Source organism: Haplochromis burtoni, unplaced genomic scaffold (genome assembly GCF_018398535.1).
Source record: "Haplochromis burtoni strain Fernald_Lab_line unplaced genomic scaffold, NCSU_Asbu1 Contig_371, whole genome shotgun sequence".
NCBI lineage: Eukaryota > Metazoa > Chordata > Actinopteri > Cichliformes > Cichlidae > Haplochromis > Haplochromis burtoni.
In genome coordinates this window covers 440199-459181 of record NW_024582732.1, presented here as the reverse complement: position 1 = coordinate 459181, position 18983 = coordinate 440199, and the positions used below count along the sequence as shown (strand labels likewise).

At 39.8% G+C, this 18983-nt stretch overlaps 1 protein-coding gene across 1 annotated transcript in view; it reads left to right on the top strand.

Annotated features, from left to right (window-relative positions):
• Nucleotides 1–18983, top strand: part of khdrbs3 (KH domain containing, RNA binding, signal transduction associated 3) — a 146194-nt gene that overhangs the window by 102780 nt on the left and 24431 nt on the right. The window contains exons 6-7 of the mRNA XM_005949963.3: nt 2655–2835; nt 17770–17852. Of these exons, the coding sequence (XP_005950025.1) occupies nt 2655–2835; nt 17770–17852 (264 nt within the window). The remainder of the gene's footprint in view (nt 1–2654; nt 2836–17769; nt 17853–18983) is intronic.

Sequence of the window (18983 nt, the reverse complement as noted above, 5' to 3'; positions counted from 1 at the left end):
TAATATTATTGCTTCATGTCAGTGTAGTATGAAAATGTTATACTTACATTTAACACCATTATTTCTTAATTTAACTGTACTCCCCTGGTCATGTGAAAAAGCACACAGAAATAGCCCATGATTGAGGTGAGTGTGTATACCACCTTTTGGCTAAGCTAACAACGTACATTTTGTGAATAGCAGTGTTTGTTTGTTCCATGTTAAAAGGTCATGTTTTACCCGAAACTGCTATTCATGTGATGAAATAGGTCAGGCCGGTGAGCAAGCACCTCTAATTGGAAAACAACAATGATAGTAAATAGTGTCTAGCAGAGTGCAGTGATGCAATGTCTGGTGTCCATAAACATTAGCAAAGCAAAGCCTCATTTGCATAAAATCCTTTAAATGCAAATGATCTCCAGTTGATGCTTGCTTCTGTACCATCTCTGTGAACCCACGCTAATTCCAGCTCCTTGGAGACCTCACAAGACTACAAATGAAAATACTCACGGCCATTAGGAGACTTTAACGCTCTTTGCTCGACGCTCGCTTTAAAAAAAGAAAGAGAAAGCAGTCGTGTTGTTTGCTCTTTGTGTTTAGAAAAGAAAACACACTTCTTTTATCAGATTTTGAGATAAACAAGGTCACGAAGAAAGGGCGTTTGTGTTGCTCAGAGTCAGAATATAATTGGCTGTGTTTTAAATTACACTGTAATTAGCATTTACCATGCTTAATTTGTGCGTGATAAGACAGGAGTCCCACAGGCTCCTACAGTGGAAGTAGCATGCAGTTTCTTCCATATTTGCACGCTTTTTTGATGCCGTTCTAATAGAGACTTTGTAATTGATGTTGTCAGGGCTCTGTGTGCGGGCAGGTGGAGATGTGGATCCAAGTGCAGGACTCTCAGACGGAAATATAACTGAAAACCACAGCTTTATTGCTGGCACCAACAAAACAGAAACCAAACATGAAAACACTAACTGGAACACACAGGCAGGGTCTGAGGGTACGACGCGACACTGAGCACAGGAAAACACAGGGCTAATATACACAGGGTGGTAATCAGCGAATGGGCAACAGGAGGGAGACACAGCTGGGAGAGATCAGGGTTAACGAGACGGGGGGAACCAAGCTGCACACACTAACCTAAGACAAAGACTTTCACAATAAAACAGGACACATGAATTACTAAACAAGCATGCAGACTTTACACTGAGAGACAGACAGAGACTGACACATGGAACCTGAACTAAACTAAACGTGAGATATAACTGAGAACAAATCCTTAAGCACGGATAAACAGAAACAAGAAATAATCATCATCACTACGAGAATAAGAAAACAATCCATGAAGCAGAATTAAACCGAAATATAATAAACTCAAAATACTGGGTCCAACGGACCCAGAACCGTGACAGATGTTCCTTTTTACACTAACTTTGACTGGAGCTGTTGCTGGAATAGAAGGATCCAGCACTTAAAGGGGAATCGTTTTTTTTTTTTTAAAGTATTTAAACTTAACGACGGTCAAATTGCAATCAAGTAAACATTCCCTACTATCCTGGTTAGTCTTTTTTCACTCTCTCTGTCTCCCTGCCCCAAATCTGTGATGTTTCACCAGGAAAAAAAAAGAAAAGATGGGAAGAAGGAGCTGAAATGGAAAGCATAGAAAGAAAATGACCCCTGGCGGTTTTCTGCTGCTGCTCCATATCAGTTAACTGCTTTTAAAAAGAAAGCTCATTCGATGTAAAAAGCGCGTGCAACATTTTTACCAAACCACAAGGTCAGACCGCCTTTGATTTCCAGCAGAGCAGCTTGAATTTGCTTCCGTCTTGATTTCAGTGCGAGTTAGGCTCTGTGTTCCAGATGTCATCAGAATCGCTCACTCGTTTGCTGCAGAGCCGCGTGTGATGGGCATGCTTGGCTACTAAAATATTAAAGGCAGAAGTCGGGTGTTGGCAGTTCTAAATATCAAAAGCAACCATGTCTAAGAAATAGATTTTAAAGAAATGTTCAGTTTTTGCAGAATTTTAACCAGTGCTTTTCTCTCCAGGCTGACAAGTTAGAAAATCAACAAACAGAGTAGAATACATTTATTATAAAACAGGCAGAAGTACTTTTTTTTTCTTTATCTACATTTGCCGTAATAGACAAGAAAGCAATTCAGCCACAAGACATGCTGTGTTTTGAGTAATGGACATGACTCACTTCTTCTCGACTGGAAGAACTTGCCCTCCACCCTCGCTGTTCCTCTCTCTCCACCTACACACATAACCTGCCTGCCGAATGTATCAAATTCATTGCTACGGTTGCAGTCAAGTCATTCTGGCCGATGTAGGAAATCACTAACTGGAATGGAAGTAGATGAGGCAGCTTCACTGCAAACATGATATATTACAGCACATCATCGTGAAGACATGGAATGCAATGGACATCTGAGATAGATGAAATACTGTGAACTGATATGCATTTAACAGTATCGTTTACTGCCTTAAAAAATGATATGAATATGTTGTGTTGTGCATCTGATCCATCTCAGCTAGACGCACATTTCCATTCCTCCCTCCAGTAATCTACAGAATTTATTACAGTCGCCTCCAAAAAAGCTAATAAGATATAAAACATGCATTAGCTCTTTCATCTAAACCTGGGCGGATGTTTGTGTCTCGTGTCAGGAGTCGGGGAGGAGTTCCTCCACTGCACGCAGCACTGCCTCGAGGAGCCGCACCCAGAGGAGCCCCGCCCAGCCGGCTTCCGTCCTCCAGAGGGCGAGGGGTGCAGAGAGCCAGAGGGGCCCCCCCGGCCACCGGGTACAGACCAGTTCCTCCCATAGTCCAGGACTCATACGGCGAATATGTGAGTATTTCCAATATAATGCGAGAACACAGCAGTGAGCGCACGTGTGCAAAAATATGTTTGCGTGTTGCAGTTTGTGTCCATATCAACTGCTACTCCTTTTTAAAATAAGAATGAGAGAGTTTTATTGAAATATTTCAGATTTGGATTGACTTTTATGTTATATTAAAAATATAGATTCAGTTAAATTTACGTCTTACTCTTTCCGTGAGGCAATCTCTGGGGATTAAAAATCAAGCCACTGGAGAAATTGTTATTCCTCTGATGCCCACTTGAGGCTGGCATGTCACCCTCCAAATATGGTCACTGCTGGGTCTTCAAACCCAGCAGTCTCCAACCCCCGGGCCACGGACTGTTACCAGTCCATGAGTCGTTTGGTACCGGGCTGCGTGAATTGAGGCTCGGGTGTGAAATTTATGGTTTTCAGGGTTTTTATCGTTAACTCGGTTTCCCTGGGTCTTTTCATGTGTTGTAGTCGTGTGTCTTATTTTGAACGAAATATTTACACGTTAGCAACCACAGAGCATCAAGGGGCAGAGAGGAGGAGGTTAGTCTCAATGTTGTTGGTGCATCTCAGGACAACGCTGCTAATAAAGTTACACAATTACACAGTGAATTTGTGTTTATTATTATATTTACAAAATACCACAGTTTTTGTCTCGGTCGTATCATTTTATTTAGTTGTATTTATAAAAGGTTGGGGGCTGCTGTTCAAACCAACACGGCAGCAGCAAAAAACACAAACAATGAGTCTGAACACCAACCAATGACATCACAGTGGTTACATCCATCTTCGACTGAGCTATATTTGTGTCCAAATAGTCTATGATCGTTCTCTATGAATGTAGCTTGATAACGTTGTGCTTTCTGGGAAGCTGCAGGTTAATAGTCGATGGTTTTCTTCAAAAACACAACATTTAGGCTTTAAAATGCATGGGTCGCTTTGGAGTCCATCTGTTTTGTAATGTTAGTTTAGTTTTAGAGGTGTTTGTTTTGGACAGTTCCACCCCCATACTATGAAGAGTAGAATCTAGTTTTAAAAATTACATTTTAAAGCACAGGAGTGGGGTTTTCTCCACCGGGGATGACCTGGTTACTGTGGATGAGAGGTTTTCAAACTGTGAGGTGCATTTCCCCAGTGGGAGTGGGAGAGTTGGAGGAAGAAGCCAAGAATAGTGAACATTGTGTTCATGCATGCTTGTGTTATGGAAACAACAGCAGATTAGTTGCTGCAATTTCGTTGCTGATCTGTCTGTTCATCAGCGTGGCAGCAGCAGGAGATGCTGCGACATATAGCTGAAGGAGGTGTAATTATAATGTGTGTCAAACATCGAACTCCTTCCCAGAGTCATAACTCTGAAAACACGAGTTTCATGTGCATATTTTTATACTTGGTATAGTTTCTGGTTTCCAAGTATACCAACGTTACTTGGCTGTACACTGTCTCACTGACACTTCAGCGTTGTCCCTTAGGCCTCAGAACTGTTGTGTTTTTAACTACTAAGGTATTCCTCCAGTTTGTACTGTAATGGTTATGTTGCAAACAGAGACTTAAAAAGGATAATTTGGTTTATGTTCTTTGTTCTAATTAGCTTGAATTTAAATGAATACGGGATAAAAATTGAGTTCAGTTTGTAGCCTGTGGCTAATTAATGGACATTATGGGATCATTATTTTCTCCTAAGAGTAAGATGTCTTTTTTTTTCAGTTTGAAATGTGAGCTCTCCTCTGTTGTTTCCTTAACGGTCAGAATGTATGCATCTGATATCTAATTCTGAATTATCAATATTGGAGCAGCATAATAATAAAACAAGGATCACACACAATATCTTGTCTCATATATGAAAAAAACTAGATGTGACTATGTTCGAGGTAGTATGTTACATTTTGATGTCATAAAACTGTAACCTGTTTAAGATCCACCGTCTCTGGCAAACTTAAGGCTAGGGTTAGAGGTCAGTCTAAAATAGTTTCAGAAACGAAAAAAATGTTACTTCCAGCCTTCTTGCATGTATTTTGAACTTCAAATTCTTCTGTTATTCACAGTTAGTTCTCATACTACATACTTAATGTTATCACTTAACTGTAAAACAATTATAAATTAAAGTTAAAATTTTTTTCTTAAAAGCTTTAAATTATACAGCGGTCCATCAACCTATAAATAGTCCCACAAATTCCCATTTTTTAGGTGGTTCAGATGCCTCTTAAAAAAGGGAAATATAACGCAGTATAATTGCACGACGTTTATTTTTTAATTCAGATATTTTTGATTTATTATTGATGTATATGTGCTGCACAAATACTAACCAGACCTGTTGAAAATGTTGACTGTCAAATCAAAAGTTCCTTACAGCTTTAAAATGTATATTGTTAGGCTACCAGAACACAGTTAATTCCAGTGAGTAATACTTTTTCAGTGGTTTACCATTTTAAGTTACCATCATAGCTCATATACAGAATCTTTTTCTTACCGCCATCTCATTCTACAGCGTAGACTTCACTTGCAAGCAGGCGGATAATCATGGAGGAGCCACTAGGCTAATTTTTCTCGAGCTGTTGCTAGCTTGCTAACAGATCTTACAGTAATATTTTGTGCCCTTCTAGATTTCAGTCAGCTTTTGCATACCTGAAATCAACATTATTCTTAACAAGCCTAAAAATCTGGGTCCAGAGGCTAAAGAATGAAGTTAATCACCATAACATGAATGCCAGACACATTTACAGTTAAAGAGGTTACGTCCACAAACAATTGTGTAATTGTGTCGACTCAGCACGGTCTATATGGAACACGAAAAATATCTGAGAGTGATGTGTAGGTCTTCCACCTTAAATCAGTGCAGCAAAGGTACAAAACGGTGAAGATGGTATCACCAGAGTACAGAAAATTAACTGTTTGATACTCAAAATGTGGCACAGATATCTCTCCCAGATGTGTTTTTGTAGTAGTTCACATCCCTGTGGAAAGAAAAAAATCAGTTTCAAGTTCCCTCCCTTTAAGCTGTTTCGAGCTGTTATTGTGGACTGTTCTTGTAGCTTACCTACAGTCTTATGGTAACCTGCAATATCAACAGCTCCCAGAGATGAATACATTAGGCTTAGAGTCAGAGGCTTTTGTGCATTTGCCAAGAGAGTCTCCTGCCGCACTGTCAAGGCAAGTTCCCCAGAGACCCCGGGATCAGCATCGCATATTTAGCAGAGGGAAGGAGCGAGGAGGTGGCCTGCATTGGAAAATTGCCCCAGCAGCCCATACCTAACCACATCTGACAGGTTTATTCAGAGGTTGCAATTCAAATGCGTGGAGGTCGTAGAGAATGACTCCTGGACCAGCTGTTTGCCATCATTGTCACAGTTGTAAACTGTGTCCCGTCCCCCGTCTCCCCCCCCCGTTTCCCTTCCCGACACCTGCACCTGTGTGTCTGTGTGTGAGGGGAAAAAAAGACCCCCAACATCTGCCACATGATAAATCGAAGCACATCGCTGCAAATTAGAGGCTCAATGAGTTACTCTGTATTATCTGAATGTATCACTATCCCAGGGCAAGCGTTCTCTGTCGGCCGCTGACAAATAGGCCCCTGTATTCATCAATGAAATGACAAAGGGATGTTTCGCTGCTTTCATTTGTCACCGCTTAGCTTTTGCTCATATACACGTTCCCGTTGTGCTCTGCTCAGCATCGCCACGGGCCAGAACACTTGTTCAACTGGAGGCGTCTTCTCCGCTCTTGTTCAGGAAGAAAGAGCCAGACCTCGATTACCCCCTTGCGATTTTTGTCTTGATGATGCCCCGCCATGCAGTCGGCATGCACCTTTTGTTAAAGGTTCTACTTGCATCAGTATCAAATTACTCTGAAACTAATTGTTACCAAACAAAATCACGGAAATGTCATTATCCCGTGTTCCAGTCCTGGCTGCCCCGGCCGTCTTGAGTACCTACTGTGACTGCAGCCAAATCTCATTTCGTGTAATTCATTAAGTGCATTGAGATCACTGTCTTACCTGCTGCTAATCCCATTGGAGGAGAATTAAACATGATGTAACTCCCATGTCAGAAATGAGGCTCTGGCTTTGCCAATATGGAACAGAATCCAAGGAGGCTAACCGAAATAGTAGAACATCAGCTCCATGCTGGAGATGTACGCGAGAGAAACTGTGTTTGTTTCTGTTCACACGGTAGCTGAATTCCTTTGGGTGAGAGGACCACGAAGTGTGCAATGCATGCGGGTTGGCATTGTTTATGTTAAATCCTCCAGGAACAGTAATCCGTTCTGAGCATTGTGAGTCCTTGCTGACTACTGTGGCATTAAAAAAAAAACAAAAAAATCTCCCTCAGGCACTTCTCCGCATGTCGAGTCCTGCTGAGAGCCAAGCACTGTTAATTGAATCGTGTTGTCTAATTCACTGTCCTTGTAGCAGTTTTAACCATCGAATGTGATGGTTAGGGAAATAATTTAGATACAGTAACAAAGAAGCTGCAACCAACTGGTGTGGCAGGCAAGACCAGTCATGAAGATAGGATTGAATCCTCCCCACACAGGACCAAACCTGTGATTTGTACTAATTGCAGAGAAAATTGAATTATTCTTTGTTAGCTCCCAACAAATGAGAGTCATCTGTAATTTCTACCACAAATTAGAAATTTCAGTTATCCTCTACTATTTTATTTTTGTATGTGGAGCCTCTAATTTGTTTTTGTGGAGCAAATTATTGCCTTCTTTTCTTTCTCTTTTTAGCCTGATAAAAATGCCTCAAGACAACACATTGCCACAAAATGTGATTTTCTTATTCCCTGGAGACTGACGAATTCTCAGATTTTCATTCAGCACCTCCAGCAGCACGGTTTTATCACGCATGAAGCAGAATATCTTTCTCTCTTCAATTAATGTCACATTTTTTATAAAGCACCAATTCAAAACATCAGTCACCTCGACGCACTTTATATTGTAAGGTAAAGGCCCTGCATTGTTACAGAGAAAACTGTCAGAATTGGACAATCTAACCAAACCTATAAGTAAGCACTTGGAAATAGGGGTGGGTTTTAATAATAGATTCATCGATTAAAATCGATTCTGGCTTGGATAACGTGATATTGATTCATTAAAATCCTGAATCGATTTTTTTATATAAATGTATTTTGCCCAAAATTCCAGAAACGTCACAAAATTTTGACAACCACCAAACATTTAAAACAGTAAATGACAGCAGTACACGGCTTCTGCACAAAGACGTAAACACAAAGCGCCGACCCGCGGATCAGAATCAGTGAGATGTCGCCTTTCTCACCCGACGGCACGGACACGGTCGGGGCTGAAAGCCGACAGCTCGCTGATTCTGATGTTTCGGCTTTGTGTTGGTTCTAAAGCTGTTAGTTTGATCTCTTTCCAAATAATATTGACCGAACCAGCAGCAAAAGAAGATCCAAACTAAGCTTCACATAAACATCGTCATGGATTCCCTCTGACTTTTGCTGTTTTGCTTCCACCACAATAAAATCACACTTCATGCACAGCTCTCTCTCTCTCTCTGTACTTCAAGAACAGTTTCCCGTCTATCCCCGAAATCTGTTTTCTGCATTATTCGCTTGCTTGTTACGCACAAGACTACAGTTATTTACAGCGCTGTCGGACAATGTTCTTTTTTTTCCTTTTACTTACTTCCGAAAAGAAAACCTAATTTCTGCCGTTCAATACTGAACAAATTTAAACTTTTTAAAATTATGCAAAATGCAAAACGTTAGCCGTGTCTCTAATAAAACCGCTGTAACTTCAGAGGTAATGTTCATATGTTGATTAATGGTTTTCTTTCGTTTTTGATGTACTGCAGAATATTTTTATAAAACCCCAGGCCAGGAAAATCACCTTCATGTTTTTCTGTGTTTTATCCTCAGCTACTTTGACACAAAAGCATCTGCTGTGATGCTCACACCTTTGATAAAGTCTGGAAAGTGTCAGCTTCCTTTTTCTAGATACAAAAATATGTAAATGTACTGATCTGAATTATAATATTTCTGACTGTCTGAGGCAAAATTTCCCAGATTCAAATCGAATTGAATCGAATTGATTCAGGACCTTGTGAATCGAAATCAAATCGATTCTAGAAATCACTGACGATACCCAGCCCTACTTGGAAATACTGGAGAGGAGCAGCTCACTTTTATCAGGAAGAAAGCTCCAGCAGAACCAGGCTCAAGGAGCCGCAACCTTCTGCTGTGACCAGTTATGGAGTAAAGGGAAAGAGAAGAGCAACACAAAAAGAGGGAGAGGGCAAAATGGGAGAGGAGAAGAAATGTTCAGTACATTAGGGGAAGTTCCCAAGCAGCCTAAATTTAAAGTAGAAAATCACATTTAACTATTGCATCTGTGATCTGTTCTATATATAACCAGAATACAACCAGCTGGCAGCCAGTTGAGACGAGTCCCCCCGAGTTGTGTTCAGTGACATAAACTCATTCAGACTGTTGGCAACATGTTGGCAAACTGTTTGCATTTATTAATTAGACAGCAAGTATTTTGAAACCTTTGACATGGTCGGATGGCAAAAGTCGGATGGCGACTGTTTGCAGAAAAGTTACGACCGATCAGGTGACCTTGGCCTTAAGATCAAAAGCACTCTCGAGTGTGCCACAGCCTCAAAATGTGGGCAACCGTGTAGTCGCTGTAGTCAGTCGCAGAATGTGAAAGACTTTTATGCATTCTAGGCATCCTCTAATTTTTTTATAGATGCAGGGAGGCTACTGTCCTGCTTTTACTCCTGTGACTGAGCTCTGTCAAGCTAAGCGTGTTTTTCAGCTGAGCCAATTGTTCGATTTTCTCAGGAGCAAGGTGCATGAGATGAGCTCTCTTGTTTGTAGTATTTTTCAAAATCCAGAATATTTAAATTTTTTAAACAAATTAAAATATTGATATTTCGTGTCCTTGTATCAATACAGTCTTGCCACGACCTGTCATGACTCTGTTCTGCATAAGCACGTATAGTTGAGCTACATCAGAAGTGAAAGTGGTGAGTGATTTGCAGTGTGCAGATGTTTTTCTTCAGGGCTAATTTATTGATGGCATGAATTCCCTTGATAATACTTGGCAGGTGTGAACAGAATTCATTTAAAACTAAGCCAAGATCAAAACCAAAGGTGTTAAAATAACGGAAGGAAAAACATTTGTCAGGCGTAACACGGGGTAGTGATACTTCAACTTGATGCATGAGGCCAACTTTTTGGCACCCTCAATCTGATAGCGTGAGTAGTATTTCTACCCCTGCAGCAGAAAAGCTCCAGCAAATTCCAGCCTGTTCAGCTTTCTGAAATATGCTGGCAGGAAGAAGCTGAATAAATGACACAAAGCTACTTTGTGAAATTTTTGACCAAGACTGATGACCGAGGATTGCAAATACTGGCTTATTTGTTTTCGGCGTGGCAATATCACGGGGTGTTGTTTTGCCTTCATCGTTAAAAAGTTAAGACCAGTGTGTGGCACAGCTGTATGGAGGCAAGACATTTTTCTTTGAACAGATGGTGTCGTAATTTAGTAATCTTGGGAACAACAAAGCTTTCCTTCTTCTTTTCATTTGCTTAATTTTCTCACTTTGTTGTTTGCTTTTCTGACACCTTTTGTTGCGTTTTTTCCTTCTCTTTAGCACAGGCCACGGCATGCGTGCACTTTCTGGGAAAAGTTCGTAAAGCGAGGGCTGCACGTCGCTGAACTCATTTGGATTTAGTACAGACTGCTTGGAATAAATCCAGCGCCGGAGTGTCAGTGGCATCCTATCTGTTACAGTGGTATTGTAGAGCACAGTGCCGCGGCCGTGATACGCCTGTTGTAACATGCAGTGCCAGACCCTCTGTTAGTCTTCAGTGGCCTCAGAGGCCAGTCCTTATCTTTTGACAACACGCCTCTCAGCCATCCACTAGCATTCAAATGAAAGACTCACTTAGGAGCTGTTCTCTCTCCCTCCTATCTGTCTCTGCACCCCACCCCCGGCCCCCTTCAACCTCTCACTGTCACACTAATCCTGTTTAGCGCTGGAAACACGGCACTTTTGCAGTATTGTCGCACTATTGTGCTCTGGAAGGTATTTCGAGTAAATGGTATATCAGTACAGACACATCAGATATTATAATCGCTTCACTGAAACCATCATCACAGTCTGTGCTCCATTTTTAAAAAGCTTTTTGTGTGACAGACGCCGGTGAAAAGAATCATTTTAAATGTGCCACTGTGATTTATAAACCAGGCATGTTTCGCCTCTCAGCCTTCTTGTAACTCAATTATAGAGTAGCTGCTCTAATAAATGGCAATAACATGCCATTGTTAAAGTTTAATGTGGCCCTTAATACCAGTCAGCGTTGTCCAATGTGAGTGGACAACACCTAGATAGAGTCACCAGTGAGACGAGATGAGGACTTAGCAGTAAGGGCTTGTGCTGAAGCCTAATTAAAGTTTCTACCAGCGCTGCGACCGCTGTGCTTGGTCTGCATCTGCTATGGTTAAAGAGGGCTTTGTGCATCATGGACTGTATAGAACAATATACATTTTCAAAGCTCTGCTTTAAATTTGGTGCTCCCACACTGGATCACGGAACTTTGTTTATAGCAGAGGAAGCTAAGTCATCAGCTAACGCTAGCAAGATTGTCAGCAGTCTCATTAGCCCTGTGGTTGCATTACCTGCTAATTAGAGGTAAGTAATAGACTAATTACAGTAATAGACTAACTACAGCTTCAGTCATCAAGACACATCAAGCTGTACTACATTTGTAGTTATGGTTTGTAATAGTGTTGAGTTGGAGATTTTAACATGGGATCGTATGCGGATTGACTAATTTTTGGAGATTCTTATATAGCGCTGTATAGGGCTGCACAATTAATCGTTAGAAAATCGCGATCTCAATTCATACTTATGTGCGATCTCATTTCCAAATGACAACGATTTAAAAAGAAAAAAAAAAAAAAAAAGACGACGACGACGATTGTACCGCATTTTGATCCGGGACGTAATCTGCATGAAAACAAGAAAATCTGACGTGTTAGAAATAGAGAATTAGAAAAAAATAGAGTCAACCTCATTAGAGAAACAGTTTTTGGCAGTTCTGCTTGTGTTTGTTTGATTTTTTTTAAAGCAGGTTGTGTTTTGCCACAGGGTATTGCCATCTTACTAGTAGGCGTAACAGCACAAATGTCAGTCACCGTGGATTTTTATCAAAATATTGTAACCCTGAAAACTAGAATTGTTTTTCACAATAACACACAGGGTTTCTAAATGAATTCAGTTCAGCTTTATTAATAAAGCCCTAATTTTACTACCATATCTCGCTAACTCTGGATTGTAAGGTAAACCCTTCCTATTATGAAGAAACGATTCCCAACTATGTGAAACACGAAGAACTAAGACGTTACTTATTACAGTTATTCATATGAGAGAACCATTCAAATTAAAATAACATGTTCTAACCACCGCCTATTTTATTATTTTTATTCACTATGTTTTTATTTATTCTTCTTAAAAAAAGGCTAATCTGTAACATGGATGTGTCTTTTTCTGGTAACAGGTGAATGAAATTGTAACCTGCTTTTAATAAAAGCCTGGCACAAATAAATTTCATCTTGTCTTTTAATGTTATACTTATTTTGTATAAGAAAATTGATATGTATTGCTGCTATTGCTGCCACGTGATATGAAATCAATACAGAACACACATAAAAAGGGATAAAGTTATCCCTGTAGGAATATTGCACAAATATAGTACACAGAGTTTGACCTGAGGAGCTAAAAAAAAAAAGTAGTGCTTTCTTTTGTTTCTTTTTTTTTGCATTAATACCATTTCCTTACAGTCCAATGCTAGTCTAATAGAACCCACAAAGTGCATTTGTGAGGTGAAGTCTATTTGTTTTATTGTAGTAAATTTTCTGAATGACAATGCAGCATCAGCAGAGTATGGAGGCTACTGGCTGCTGATGAGGAGGAAAACTACTCTTTAACTCTCGATTACAGAACCCCCCTGCAGCCTTGATAGCACAGGAACAGAATAATTTTTCTATTAAGATCTTCACATTTAATTATTATTCCTCATACTGAAGGAAATTGAATTCAACAATGCAATTTAAAAACAAATAAAACTGCGTATTGTAGAGGAGTAGGAGAGTCATCTCCCTGGTTACATGACCGCTGGTGGGTCTCAGCAGTGAACTGGAGCTTGTACTATAGATGTGCCATTGCATGGGTTTCCAATGGCGAGCAGCTTCATGCCAAGCCTTACATCACAAAATAGGATGGCGTGATTTAATGCACACTACCACTGGACTCTAGAACAAATTGTGCTTCATTATCTGGCAGTCTGAGATCGTTACCTGCATGACGCCATTGTGCCAGGTCTGTTTGGTGGAGGGGGGATAATGCTGTGGGGTTGTTGAACCCCGCCTAGTTCCAGTAAAGGGGGTAATTAATGCTTCAGCTTACTACAATATCTTGTACAATTTTTCTACTCCCAACTCTGTACGAACATTTTGGAGAAGGCCCTTTCCTGTTCCAGCATAAATGTGCTACAGTGTACGAATTAAAGGTCCATATAAAGACAATGTTGGATGACTTTGGATGTGGAAGGACTTGACTAGCCTGCACCGTGCCCTGACCTCAACCCCATCGAACACCTTTGGGATGAACTAGAATGGAGATTGCAAGCCAGGCCGTCTCGTTCAACATCCACGTCTGTAATCACGAAAGCTCTTTAGGAGATTTCCTGCAGTCACACCCCAAAACTTTGCAGAAAGCCTTTTGGGAAGAGTGGAAACTGTTGGTGCTGCAAAATGTATCATACATCTTCATGTAGATGATATTTGTAGGTGGCCCAGTACTTTTGTCCATATGGAGTATCAGTGACTTAGGCTGGTAGACTTTCTCCAGCCCACACAGCTCATTATTTTTAATTAGCCATACCTTTTCAGTACAGGTACTTCATGATGTCGCTCTGTGTCATTAACTATCGAGCTTTAAACACAGCCAGATGTCTGATGTGGTATTTTTCCACATCATTTTATGTAACTCTGCAACCAAGTAGGACAGACACATTCCTTGCTAATTTCATTAACTTTGCTTGCCTTTATACACCAGCTAATTGGTTTTAGTTTGAGACACGGAAAAGTTAAGATTTTTTTCACGGCATTAAATGGTGTAACTCATTGGGTATATTTGGAAACCGACTGTGTATGTTCGCTCAGTCTAGCAGAAAAGTGTTAGGTTCAAGTGTAACTCAAATAACTAAATTATCTCCTGTGAATTATCTTATTTGACAGCTGAGTCCTTCTAAGGATTCTCGTCATTCAATATTCAGGACCACCCTTGTTTATTCCAGCCTGATAAAGTGACCTTAAACCAGAGTCAACTTTTAAATACATTGAAATGGGATGTTCTCAGAGTAATGAGACAAAAGCAGACGTCGTTCTGACAAAAACAGCAACATTATTTTAAATTCAAATGGGAAGACATTTATAGCCACACACAATCTTTCCAGTCGTCTATTAGTTGATGCCGTTTCAGCTTCAAACACTTGAGTTGTGGCTTTTCCATTTCTTTTTAATACATTTAAATATTCTGTGATTAAAGATTCATAAATGATGATAGGAACCTGATGCTTGAGTTCATGGCTGGGAAAAGGAGGTTGCTATGGAGAAAAGCATCACCAACTTAATGAAGCCTAATATAAGATAGCTGCTCCTTTCCTCACCTTGACTGATGCCATGTAATAAACCACCGAGCCTTATAAAGTTATGTAGTGTTCAGAATGGAAAGGTGCTACTAGTCTTAATTCTAGAAAAAATCAATTGCTGTCATTTGTTCTCATAAGATTTTTTAAAACATTTTTAATATTTCCAATATTAAAAATGTCACCAATTAGTATTTTCACCATTGCTCAATGGTTAGTATTCTAACAATAAACATCATTTCAACATTAAATTTATGGCATTTTGGCATGAAGCAGCATGGCTGAAAAATGAAACCAGTACGTGTGCTAAAACCTGCAGTTCCTCTAATGACCACTAGATGCTAGTGTAACGTGAGGGTTCACTAGATTGTTTGGAATCTCTCTGAATAATTAGGAACAACAAGACGGAGACGGATAACTTTTTAGCAGCCTCTTTACTTTTAGCACACGGCAACAACAACCCACACTTCCTGTGTGCCGCCCTCATGAATACTTCACTGGCCTCTCAGAAGCCAGGAAATCTTATACTCAGATCAAAACAGGGAAAACAACCAGGTAAATATAACACATACTTATTACTGGTTTGAACATGCATGTCTAAACATTCAAACATGTAAACATGTAAATATCAAAACACGTAACCACCAAATAGCTACATAACTAGCTTTATAACCTTTGTAAACACCTCTTTGTATATCAAATTAGATTAAAATTTACTTCTACACTTTACACTAGTTTTAAAAATTGAGATTTTTTTTGACTCGGGACACAAAAAAATGAATATTTTTTTCTCCAAAAAACAATATAAATTTTTCATTTTGGTGCTCTGAGCAGGTGAAACTCCTGTGAAAAGAGGTGGACATTAACCAAACCTTAACCCTAGGTTGCCAATAAAATGTTAACAGTTAAATATTCATGTCAGTATTATCCAACCTTGCGTTTGTCAGCCTGATCCTTTTATTGCCACTGTTTTTCAGGTTTCAGGCAGAGGGAAAGCTTCAGTTTCCTCTGCCTGTTGAAAAGTGGTTTTAATTACGTAGCTTTTGACAAAATTGCACTGCCTTTTGAGAGCCTCTGCTTTTGAAGTGGGTTCAAGAGGGTTCATATTGTAGAAAGTACAGTTATTGACTAAATTTAGCCTTCGCATTAGTGTGAAGAACTGTTTATGTTGCAAAAGTGTTTGTAACTGTAGAATTAGAAATGTCAGAAGGGACTTTAATTCCCTTAAAGCTGTCTCAAGACAAATAGAAAAGAATTCACAATTTTTCCACGTGAACACCAGTAACATAGTACCTTTAAAATACTACAGTCATTCAAAGTGGTTTACAACATAAAATTAAAAGGAAAAAAACAACAATAATAATAATAATAATAATATCAATAAAAACAATAATAATAGCAATTATAGTACAGCTCTCTGGTGGTTTCATTTCTCTGTTTCTATGGGGAGCATAGTGGCTAAATGCATTATCAGCCTGTTTAGTTCCAGATCTGGGAACTACTAGGTAACCAGATGTTGCAGACCCAGTTTTCATATTTACACCCCAATCCATTTAAAGATTTTAAAACAATCAATTATACTTACTGGAAGCCAATGTGAACTGACAACTGGAGTCATTTTTGTTACAATTCTAGCAACAGCATTGTGAACTAACTGTAGCTGTCTAATAGTCGTTTAGGGAGGGCAATAAAAAGAGCATTGCAGTAGCCTTCCTTTATAAGAAATAAACGGAGAGAACCATCAACCAGGTTCAGAAGCTCAGAGCTCAGCTAAACTGTTGAAAGTAGTTTTAAGAAAACACTGAAGCTTGCTTTTCCTCTATTTACATTCAGAAGTATCTTCCTGTTTGCCCGATTCAATTGTGACAGGTGCAATATCGTCAAAGATCCTGAGTTTCAGAGTTAAACTGATCAGGCTGGTCATCCACAGGCTAGCTGTGGGTGTCACTAATAAAATACCAGCATTTTCATTTAAATATATGTTTTAGTTGTAGGTCTTGCTTTATGGGGTGATCAGCCCACTGAAGAAAACACAAAAAATAATAAACATTAATAAAAGTAATACTAAGGCCACTTAGCGATCAGTAGCCCTAGTGTATTACCATGAATGTGGGTGTTATGGGTTAGCTGCTGTACCAAATCAAACAAAGCAATGAGTTATTTTAGTTTGCTGTCAGGAGGGTTGCCAATATGAAGATTAAAATTGCCAGTTATAGTCTGAAAAAGTCACCCAGTTGGATGACCAAGAAGTTTCCGCATACTCGTATCCAGCAGATTCCTAAAATCCAGCTGACGTAATTCACCACAGACTAAGAAAACAACTGCCTATCTCATACTTTACCCAGAGACAGGGAAGTCTTACTACATCTGAGTTGCCTTTGTTATATGTCACATGTAGTTCCTTCACTTTGCTTCTGAAGGATTAAACATAAAAGAGTCAATTCAAATGCTGTCATTTGGCAAATGCATGTTTCTAATCAGGAATTAAGTTTTTAATAATAACACGGATGTGATGAGCATTTTCTTCTGGTGCTGAATCTTACAGACATTCGTTTCAAGCTTGCAAATAAGGGGCAGATGGAATTAGCCAAGAAGTGTGTGGGGGATGAGAGATGTGTCGCTAGGGGTCGACGCCTTTTGTGGAACATAAGTCCCATTTATCCCAAATTAGGACGGGTGCGGCACTGGTTTGCTTTGATGTTCCTCTTGGCGGGGGCCTGGGTAGAGTGCGGGGGTGGGAGGGGTGCAGATTGCTGGAGTATAAACAGATGTTCAAGGCTCATCCTTTGAGGTGGTGATGAAACATAGCCACAGCAAGTCTTTGCATCCCACTGTCAGTTAGTTGACACAGAGACAAGGGCAGGGCTGCAGTTGCTACTCTAATAGTCCTGCATATGTACTTCCAACAGCAGCAGATGAAGCTTTTTGACCTATATATGTGCTGAAAGCTTTGATGTATTGCATTGCAAAAAAAGTTGTCTTTAGTAAGAGATAAAATTTAACGACACTCGAATGTCGTTAACCCGCATCAGAAAGGTATCGAACCGCAAGTTAAACAAACAGCACAACACAGACGAATGTATTAATCATACTGTATGTTTTCTTAACCTCATCGCTCCACATTTCAGCAGGTGTGATGTTGAACAGCTTGTCATATCAACATCCTGTTAATGTCAAAATGTTTTCTGGATTTTTTTCTGTGTTGAGCTTCATCTAGCTGGGTAAATTTTGTCTACTTTTTTGCTACAGGAATACGACGACGGCTACGGGACAGCTTATGATGACCAAGGATATGAATCGTATGACAACAATTACAGTAATCAAGGACAAAAGTAAGTTCGACTTTTTACCGAAAGAGTCACAAGTATTACACATTTATTCCACGGATTTATGGGTAAATGTGCAATATACGACTGTTTTAATACATGAGGCACCAAGTACTTCATTGACATGATGTATGATAATATATTATCACAGTGCAATACACCATGACTATCCTGTAAGCTGGAAGCAGTCCTCAGGAGCAGCGGTCCTCAACCCCCGGGCCACGGACCGGTACAGGTCCGTGAGTTGTTTGGTGCTGGGTCGCAAGAGTTGAGGCTCAGGTGTGAAATTTATGGTTTTCCCGTGTTGTAGTTGTGCGTCTTATTTTTAAAGAAATATTTACGCGTTACCATAGCGACCAGAGAGCATTAAGGGGCAGAGAGGAGGATGTTACTTTCAATGTTTTTGGCACATTTCAGGAGGATGCTCCTAATAAAGTTACACAATTACACAGTGAATTCGCGCTTATTATTATATTTACAAAATACCACCGTTTTTGTCTTGGTCGTATCATTTTGTTTTTGTTGCATTTATCCGTGACACCTTAAAGGCCGGTCTGTGAAACTATTGTCTGACATTAAAGCGGTCCGTGGCGCAAAAAAGGTTGGGGACCGCTGTTCAGGAGCATCTCCTAAATAAGAGACCCCAAGTTTAGAGCAGAATCAAGTTTGGCGTTAATGTTTGTTATCATTGTTATAATAATAATAAACACAAAACTGGCAACATGAAACATGGGTTAAAAATGTAAACATAAAAGCAGAGCAGCCCCTCTTTTCAGTCTAATTTTCAGTTAACCTGTCCGTCCACCCTGACCTCCTCCCTTTGTGGACTTCATAGTGTTCTTCCTGTGTTGCCTCAGTTTGTCATTTGCTCCAGAGAAAACTGCTGTCACCCGGCAGATGGTGCTGTCACAATGACTGGCTTGTAAAAATTGAGAATACAGTGCTAGAACTCATGTATTTATGCTAACAGTGGAACAAATGCTGCTGTTGGAGATGGTGGAAATCAAAGGCAGTAAATATTGGACTTTAGACATAAACAGTTTTCTAAATACCCACAATCTCTCGTTTTCTGCTGGATGTACAGGGTGGGCCATTTATATGGATACACCGTAATAAAATGGGAATGGTTGGTGATAT